Genomic DNA, 10,128 nt, shown 5'->3' on the forward strand with positions numbered 1-10,128 from the left:
TGAAAAATACTATTGTATAACACAATTTTGTAAAGCACAATTTGTAAAAAACCCACTAATTTTTTTTTTATTTTTATATTACAATATAGTACTCATATAAAAGATAAAAAGACACTCGTTATTATGGTGAATTTGTTTTTCAATAAAAACGTCATAAAAAGAAGTTATAGACGTTTAAAAATAATGGGGGAATTTGGCATGTGCCTTGCATGTGGAGAGAGAAAGTTAACAAATGTGTTATTCCTTTTATGCCTTTTACCTTGCGTTCACATTTGATTTCCACCTAAACTAATCTCAACCCTTCATATTCAAAATCAATAGACAAGATTACTTCTTATCCTTCCTACAAAAAGTATATTTCCTACTATAACCTAACCCATGATATGTTATAACCCGTTTAAAAGCTATCTGGATTTGGTGACCCATGACCCGCTTATGTTTTTTACTATAAAATTGTTTATTAATTATAAATAATAACCTTTTCTTTTTAAATTGGATATTAAATTTTAGTATATCCATATTTTATAGGATTTTTACATCAAATAATTTCTAAGATTAATTTTTAATTTAATGAGATGTTATAACCCATTTCAGAGTTATCTGGTTTTGGTAAGACCCATACCCATAAATTTGGGTTAAATCAATAAGAGGCCTTCATTTAAAAATTAAACAATCTGGTGGCTTCTATAAAAGGGGAGAACGACCACATCACGACACGTAGGATTTTAGGGTTTTGGTTATATGTATATTATAGATTATTAATATGCATATTTTCTTTCAAGTGATCTATATATTTATAATAAATATATAAAAATAGTTATGCCAAGTACGTCGGGTATATAATCGGATAAATGGGTTAATGTTATCGGGTAATTGAGTATAATACAAATCCCAAACCGTCCCTAACCCACAAAAATTTTCAAAACTAATCCCAAACCCTAATGGGTCGGGTTAGAGGTGCACAAAACAACCAGTTCCGGACCCAACCCGGCGGTTCCTACCCGGAACCGGACCCGACCCTACCCTACGCGCGGGTTTTGGGTTTCCCTCTAAAACTGTACCCGGATCCGAAACCGACCCGGTGAAACCGGTTCCGCCAATACCCGGTCAAAACCCGGCCGCACCCTACCCGAAAAAGACCCGATTTTACCGATCAAAACCAGGTCAAATACCCGACTATACCCCGTTCCGGTTCCTGATAATACCCAGTTTGTGCACCTCTAGGTCGGGTAATTGTGTCATCATCCCTGCAAAAGTACCGTCTTTAAAGTACTTTATAAACCTTTATTTCCATCGGTATTATAATTTCCAAAAAAACATTACGCGTTTCAATTCATAATCGGTTCTCAAACCAGTTTGGTTGTGCAGCTGCATGTTCAGATCCATGAATGGTGTACAATATAGGATTTGTTTTTATTGCATACAAGAAAGACTGAAACTGACTAATGTCTTGTTATAAAAATACTAGCAAGGAGTACATAGATGATAAGTGAACTAGTAGCAAGCATGCGACGGTTCGGATAGTCTCATTGCGCAACAAAACGCCCAAACATATAGAATTCTTACAATCAGATACAAAGACCAAGTCAGTCCTCAGTTTACTGAAACTTCAACATGTTTGATACTACCATGAGCCTTCGGCACCAACTGTTGGATTCTGAAAAGCAGCAAAGTTCCAAAAGGTCTTGAGGGAGTAGGGTTGGGAGACGGTTAAACCTTCCTCTGTAATCTTTGCTATCTATAGTTGTTTCAAATATCACAATAAAGTTATTTCAAGATGATAATATATAACCAATTTAAAGACAAATCGCGCAAACATTTGTGCATGCCTACATGGTGTTTGCTAGACATAGCAACCAAGAGAGATGGTTATATGGTTGCATAACCACTGTATGAATCACAGTTAAAGCAGCAGATACAGGTATTTATGCAGTTTTAGGGGTGGGCATTAGTCGCTTGCTTGGTTTGGGCTCAAAACAAACCAAAAACAAAAAATCGGTTTTTAAATTTCTAAAGAGCGTTCGGTTTCTTTGGTTTTCGATTTAGGTTCAAATTTTTGTTGGTTGTAACATTTTGGCTTGAAAATTACAAGGAAAAAAAATTGGCCCAAAATAATGAAGTTTTGCCAAAAACTTTTTGTTAATTAATAATAAATTGATTATTATATATTAAGGTAACACTATTTACTCAATTCTTTAAATTACTTAAAAATGAAAATCCATGATTCGTTTTTGTTCTTTCGGTTTTAATTACATGCAAAACTGAAACCAAAAGTTCAGTTTTTCCAAAAATAAATATGAACAAAACTGTTGGTTTGTGTTTGGTTCGGCTATTTCGGTTCAGTTTTTCAGGTTTCATGTACACCCCTAGCAGTTCTGGAAGATCTCTACTTCAAATTGTTATTGTAACAAACGGCCCTACTGCCCTACACATACAAATAGAATAGAGCTGGCAGTTTCATCTCATTTACTTGTGAGTGGGTTAATGTATGGTCAAACAAGTAAGATTTGAAAACGAGCTTAAAAGAAAAACAATCAAAAGTAGCCCAGAGTGTATTTTTAATGCCCAAAGCAACCTCAATCATGTTACTCGAGGATTATCTTGCCATTCAAATAATGCAATTTTTCATAACTATATTTGGCATGGTAACTATTTGTATGAAAATGATAACTTAGGTCAGCCACTGAACCCGGGCCGACCCATTTGATCCATAGCAAAAAAAAAAAAATACTTGTTTTGGGCTTTTGGCCCATTACCCAACCCAACCTGGCCCGACCCCTTTGATCCATAGCAAAAAAATATTTGTTTAGGTTTTTGGCCCATTAACCAACCCAACCTGGCCCGACCCATTGGGCCCATAGCATTATATCACCTGAAGCTTGTTGACAGCAGACCTATCACGGTACAGAAGGTTCCGCATGCATTTCTCCAATAACTTGACACCCTCCTCAAAACTTAAATCCTCCCTCCACTCCTCACGAAGTATTGGGCGCGCAAGGTGATTTCCAAATCCAGTCGCGATATGATCATCCTCATAATTTACACCGATCATGCTAACCTGCAGATTAATATATTTTTCAAATTAAAATCAACAGTTATCATGAATAAGTTACTCTAATACTAAATTAAAAAGAGAAGAAAGGTCTACCGATCCAAGATACTTGTGCCCATTTTTCACTCCACCAATTACAAGTGAATTCCATAACGGGTCGAATTTGTTGCGGCGGTTGTACATAACCCGAGTTAAATAGTTGTGTACTTCTTTAGGTCCAAGTGAGTTCCCGTCATCCCACATGTTGTCATGCAAGCTGTATAAAGTAACAATCGTTGCTTACAACTTACAAGTTAAAGCTTACATCTAAAAGTAGGCCTGTAAACGAACCGGGCTAAAAATTCATGTTCATGTTGGCAAAGAATAACCGAACAAATGATCGAACACGAACAACTAAACAAATAGAGTGTTCTTGTTTGTGTCCATTAAGATGGTGTTCACGAATGTAAAAAATGAGTGAGCACCAATTAAAAATAAATGTGAAGATCAATCTCTTGTAACTAAATAATAAACTAGACTAATTGTAATAAGTGATATTTTAATTTCATGAAACCAAGACTAAATTGTAAAGAACCTAAAAGATTTTAATGAATACATAAACAAGCTAACTTAAATAAACACAAACTAACAAACATAAATGAACATAGATGAACGAACGCCAGAACGTTAACGAACAAACTTAAACGAATGTTCACGAAAAAAATGAAATGTGTTCATGTTCGTTCATTTAACTAAAAGAACCAAAAATGTTGCTCGTGTTCGTTCGCTTTATATATAAACAAACATTAAGGAATTTCCCACCGAATGCTAATATCAAAACATTAGCTTAGAAGTAAACGGGTCAAACGAGCTGCCAAAAGTATGTTTATGCATAAAACCTCCTATGTCCTAACTCATTTCACTCCTAATACCCATACTGTTGTTTAAATATAAATCATGTCTGTAATCATTTTGGCCATACTAATTATCGAATATATATATATATATATATATATATATATATATATATATTCAATAATCATTGACAAGAAGTGTTTCAGGTCAGCCCAAGCAAACCCTACCCGTCCCAAAAACTACACATTTATGACACATTAGTTAACCCACACACCTCGTTCCCTTTCCCGTCTCTTTTCAAAACGATCCCTACCAGAAACACCCAAAAATGATTTAGAAAATATGTATGAAAGATGCTTTACATGAGTTCATCAAGGTACTTCAGAATTTCTTGGAAATCACTGATTTCTCCACTTGCGCCGATAAGAGAATGTTTGCCCACTTGTTTTATTCTCTCCACACTCTTGTAGCGAATGGTGGACCCATATGACCCTGTCAACACAAAAGTCAGCAGAATATAACCAGAAATAATGGTATGTTCAACCATCATTCAATTCCATATATTATATCACTAGGTTATTGACCCGTGCACGACACGGGTGGAAATATAGAAATCGTCAAGTAAACATATATACAATTTCAAACGACAAGTTATTTTTTAATATATTTTTTGAAACAACATGATTTTTAATTGCAATTCATATTCATACGCAAACAAAGTACTTAAATACATAAACTTACAAAAAATGACTTTATATAGTAGATTGTCTACGAAGAAAATTTAAAACTTTAAAATATAAACTTTAAAAACTAATATTAATATAAAACAAACAAACTTCACTAACATTATTCTGGAAAACAAGCAAATCAGAAAATAGGCATCCAGGAAAGATTCTCGATAAGCATCCAAGAATGATTCATGCTTCTTTTATTCCTGGATCGGGAACACAGTTGACGACATAAACATTCATATATCAACCTAACAAACATAGTGACTAACTGACTACGAAAACTGGTTTTGCATTTCATGTGAAAAGTCCTGCACCCTTATAAACTGAAGCACATTCAAAGCTCATTTAAGAACCAGGACCAAATCTAAACCTTTTTAAAATGACATGTTTTTTACCAGAATCAAATCGTCACGCTTTTAGAATGACCCATTTAAACACGAACCAAATCAATATCTTTTAAATTAACCCGGTATGACCAGAACCAAATCAATGCGATTTTAAAAAGACCCGTTGAAACCAAAATGAAATCGATGCCTTTTTATATTGACTCGTTGACCCGAACTAAACTGATACCCTTTTAAAATGACCCATTTTGATCCGAGCCAAAGCAAATCAAATATATTTCTAAAATGACCCATTTTCATAAATGAAAATAATAACACACTTGCAGCTTAAGAAGAAAACAAAACGTAACACATACAACGTTCTTAGCTTTTGAAATCCTTTCTACCAAATGCGAATTCATTATTAGTGGCTGTGACGATTCAAAAAATATAAAGCTTCAATAACTTCAAAACACTTGAAAGTTGAAACTCATGTGAACCTTTCACTTAATTTGTGAACCCTACTTATTTCATTTTTCAATAGATATTAAAACCAAACACCGAACAAACTAAATAAAAATTGAATCGAAACTAAATTGAAAAAAAAAACTAAAACCGAAAACCTAAATAAAACCAAATACCAACAAAACTAAAACAAAAACCGCAATGAAACTGAAAAACTAAAACCGATAAATCTGAAATCGAACCAAAAACAAAAATTGTAAAAACCGAAACAAAAAATGAATAAAGTTAAAACCATCTAAAATTAAACTGAAGCGAAACAAATTTATAAAAATTAAAACTGAACAAAAACCAAAAACCGACATGAAACCAAAAAAAGAATAACTACCATGAAACTTTGAAAAGAAAAACCTAATAGTTTTTAATTTATATTGAATTATATATTGAATGTGATTAATAAGTTGAATGTAATTTAATTTAGTTTTAAATTATTTTATTAGTAAGAAATTATGAGAATAAATGTTATTTACGGAAATAGTTATTGTTTTAATAGTATAGTAGATTGGTAATGCTCCCACTAGCATGTAGCATGTATTGCATCAAAAGTATATACATACACATATATACATACATGAGCGTACGAACACACAAGTATGTATATCATATTCCTTATCAGATAATGTAAACGTAGTAATAAGTCATACAACATATTGCCCTTGGTTTATACTTATGGTTATAAAAGGCTCATGAAGCAAATCTTTCTATGATCAGTAACTAAACAATTTGTTTGAGGTTACTAAGGATTATCTAACCTCCCATGTCAGCAGCCATGAGAATTCCATCCTTGTATTTGATCCCAATGATGGATGTACCCGTCACATATGGATACCTATATTTAAAATCAATCATCAACTTCTAGCACCCTCAACAATAAACAAAATTATTATTGTAATCATAGCAAAATCGAACAAATGAATGATAAACTCCATAATCTGAATACTACTAGACTCGATTTTAAAGCCAAAAAAGTCAACATTTATTACTAAAAACTTCAGCTTCATAATTTATAGCTAGCATCAGATCTAGAATCCTATATTGGTACATGTTACACGGTGTATGAGCTCTAAAGAGTACAAATAAGTACATACTGAGTCCTTTGAGAATCTCCCTCTGAAGCCAATAAAGTATCCATCTCCTGCATAAATACAAACCAGGAAAAAACAATCAAATGAAGCGATGGTAAACAAGTTAATAATTCAGTTGAAAGTAAAACAAAACTAACAGTCAAACCGTCCTCAGTTATTTCAGAGTTTTGTCCTCAGTTTTTTCAGAGTTTTCATATTACTACTTGCGGATTTACCACGGGTTTCACTTTACATATTGCTTTTTGGTGATTGTGTATGTAACCCAAAAACAAGAGCATGTAGATTGATGATAAATGATACTTTATCTGTTCCTAAAAAAATGTGCCGTTTCGCATAAAATTTGCCAGTTTCCTATTTTCTGATAAGTTCTAATCAATACCAATAAACTGCTCTATTGATAATTTGATATGGGTTTAAAGGTTCCAATGTTTTGTCTTTGTTAAAACTTAAAAAGGTATTTTAGGTATTTGACAAGCGATCAAACATATCATAAAAAAAGTGGATTCTACTGATTAGGGCTCAAAAAATTACAATGCTTCAAATGTTGACACTTTCAAAAAAAATCGGTCATCTGAATATAACACTACACACTCCTTGAATTTTTATTAACATAAAAAACTTGAGACAACTTCCACTTTTATAAGGTTATGAAGTTTAAAAATAGAGAAAAACACGAAAACAATCACTTTCTTAGGTGTGTTTTGCTTTTACAATAAATAAATCACTCATTTAGCCGTGGACAATGAGATACAAGACTTGTTGCAAGTCGTGTATCTACTGTAACTTGAGTATCAGACTTCTTTCTTTAAAAAAAAAGAGTTCAAGTATTATAGTGAAGCTATATCACGTATAGGTTCGATTATGTATTGTTATTCACGTATAGAGTAGCATATAGAATGAAAATCCTTAGCTTAAGTGAGTAAAAGTAAATAGATTCATGTATCTCATGTCCATACGCATGAAACTGATCTGACATGACCATAATACTACGAAAATCGGCTACTTTCATAATTTCTCTTAAATATAACCCAAGAATAACGACTCTGCACCAGCAACAATAACGTACACGGTATTTTCCACAAATAACATAGATATTGATAGGGATTGGAGAGGGTAGGATGTAGGCAAACCCTGCCTATGATCCTAGAGATAGAGAGGCAGCACCAAAACAAACGATAGACAAAAAAACAGAACTAGCAATAGGGAGATAGAGAGCTTGCAAAATAACAAAAGAAGTGGTGGAAGAATAACATGGTGCTATCTAATCAGTTAATGCGGAAAAATATTGGATATCGCTCAAAGACGATATTTGAGATATCTGTAATTTTAATATCATGTAAAATTCATATATATAGCAATTTAACACTAACAATTCAGTATAATCTCCTCCTACCATTAACAAATTAACCTTTTGCAATTTGCAAAACACTAACAATCGTAGTAACTAGGAACTGATTAAAAAAACTTAAAAACACTAATATTGAACATCAAAATTGGATAATTAAAACTTAAAACGGGAATATGCCTATATTATCGGTACCAATATTTTGACTGATATTTTACCAAGGGACCGATAACCAATATATCAGTGATATTGACTGCATAGATTAAACTACTAGCATAACATCATCATAAAACCACATAGATACCAAAAAACGATCAGAAGCAAAGTCCACCTAAAGTGCAAGAAAATCTAGCGCACCATTCGTACCCTCTGCTAAAAGTCCTTAACGTTAACCCTACGTCTCCACAAACCCCTATCGTGAACCAAACTCATAATTCCAAAAGCAATAATATCCAAACTCTTCTATTCATGTTTGTGTTAAGCGTGTGGTTTATGTTAATCTAAACCTAGCGAAAGTGATGAAGGTGTTTTCTATAAGTTTGGTTTATATTAACGGAAATCAAACCTAACATTATTATGACTCTCTCTAGGTATAATGAAGGAATTTGATCAGTCGTAAACTGTAATAATACAAATTTATATATGTAAGTATACCTGAAACACGTTATTCCGATCCGTACCTTCTTCCTGTCTGCTGGAACAAAAACAGTAAATATTGATTTAATTAATTAATTGGGGAAGAAGAAGAAGAATGTATTGTATGTGTCTTTCTTGTCTTTCTCTACAAGAAAACACAAATTACGGAACCAACCCCTCAACTTTACAATTTTATTGAATGTATTGTTATGCCAAGTAGGAGCGAGCAAAAAAAACTGAATTAACCGGAAAAACCAAACTTAAGGGTTAGCCGATCGTTAATTTTTTGTTTTTTAAAAACCGAACCAAACCGATTGATGGTGATGAAGATGATGAAGACTAGGATTTAACGTTGGATATGAATAAGATGATGAATGAAAATCGAGACTAAGTAAACTTTTTGTGTTTTTCTATTAAGAAATTTATTGAATTTTAAACTCTATTACTCTAGCAAATTTGTATTCGTATTGTTTCACGTAACATGCGTCTTTTTTTTTAATTCAATATATATGTGCTACTCTAATACATTCTTAGAGCATTCTCAACCCATTCCCTACTCTATATCCATATATATCATATAATTACACTAAAAATCACTGTTTTTTTTCTCTCCTTTTTAATTAAATAATACTTTTTATACCTTTATCATTATCTTTTCTCTTTCCTTCACTCACAACCACTTTTAGAAAATATTAAAAAATTATGCGGTATGAACAGTGAAACCCCAAATTTAACTTTCCCCTATAACATTTTCTCTTTCTTCTACTCACAACCACTCATAACCATACCATATAATTTACAAATTCTCCTCACATATTTTTAGGGAATAGGCTGAGAATGCTCTTACAAACTTAAAATCGTCATTTTCATTCTTTTTTTTTACAGTGTCTACACAAACTTTAAAAAAAAATAAACCAACTATAACCAAACAAAAAACCAATCAGTTTGTGTATTAAAAAAACTAATGACTTCGGTTTCGGCTTCGCCTAATAACCAAACCGAGCCGTGCTCAACCCTGATGCCAAGACAATTAAAATGAGAAAATTTTGATTTTTATAGTCCCATTTTTTTTGTAATTGGTCAATAATAATCCCACTTAAAAACTATTCTTACCACTAGTACCTACTTCGTTAACTTTTATTTGAAATTCAAATTCATGTTTTAGGGCTTCTGATCGGGAGATAGATACAAGTCGATTGATTAAAATTTGCATAGAAACGGTGCTCTAAATGACGATCGGATGGAGCGTACATGTGTTTGAACTTTCAATTAATCAAGGCGGCTATCGCTTAGAGCACCATTTTAAGATAAATTTTACATCAAGCGTTTCATATGTTTTTTCCGATCAAAATCCCTAAAACCAACTTTATAGGTGACATTTTGTATGTAGGTTGTTGACTAAACAGTTAAAAAAAGATAGAAAAATCATCAAAACCCCACAACTTGGTTGGTATAGCAACCCAAGGTTGTCAGGTTAAGACGGGTTGTATAACACATGCAACTCATTAGTGGTTGTAATGAAATTTCTTTTTTACCTTTTATCTTTATTTACAATTAGTTTTATTAATAATTTGATTTTTGTTCAATAACTTATATTATT

At 32.6% G+C, this 10,128-nt stretch overlaps 1 protein-coding gene across 1 annotated transcript; it reads right to left on the bottom strand.

Annotated features, from left to right (window-relative positions):
* Positions 1-1,480: 1,480 nt before the first annotated feature.
* LOC143567869 (proteasome subunit beta type-4-like) lies at positions 1,481-8,602 on the bottom strand. The gene is made up of 7 exons (XM_077054162.1): positions 8,547-8,602; positions 6,551-6,597; positions 6,215-6,291; positions 4,249-4,378; positions 3,149-3,308; positions 2,873-3,058; positions 1,481-1,738 (listed from the first exon to the last, which is right to left on the bottom strand). The coding sequence occupies exons 2-7, from the start codon at positions 6,592-6,594 to the stop codon at positions 1,625-1,627; spliced, it is 711 nt and encodes a 236-aa protein (XP_076910277.1). The 5' UTR covers positions 6,595-6,597; positions 8,547-8,602; the 3' UTR covers positions 1,481-1,624.
* Positions 8,603-10,128: the final 1,526 nt, after the last annotated feature.

This window comes from Bidens hawaiensis, unplaced genomic scaffold, assembly GCF_021521415.1.
Source record: "Bidens hawaiensis isolate Kalapana, Puna unplaced genomic scaffold, B.hawaiensis_p1.1 tig00023670_1, whole genome shotgun sequence".
In the NCBI taxonomy this organism is placed as follows: Eukaryota; Viridiplantae; Streptophyta; class Magnoliopsida; order Asterales; family Asteraceae; genus Bidens; species Bidens hawaiensis.

Excerpts from the sequence above, each read along its gene's own strand:
- LOC143567869 (XM_077054162.1), bottom strand. The coding sequence starts at position 6,594 with ATGGATACTTTATTGGCTTCAGAGGGAGATTCTCAAAGGACTCA. Across the intron at positions 4,379-6,214 it reads CATGGCTGCTGACATGGGAG|GGTCATATGGGTCCACCATT; the intron begins GTTAGATAATCC and ends TTGTGTTGACAG. Across the intron at positions 1,739-2,872 it reads CTGCTGTCAACAAGCTTCAG|ATAGCAAAGATTACAGAGGA; the intron begins GTGATATAATGC and ends AAACAACTATAG.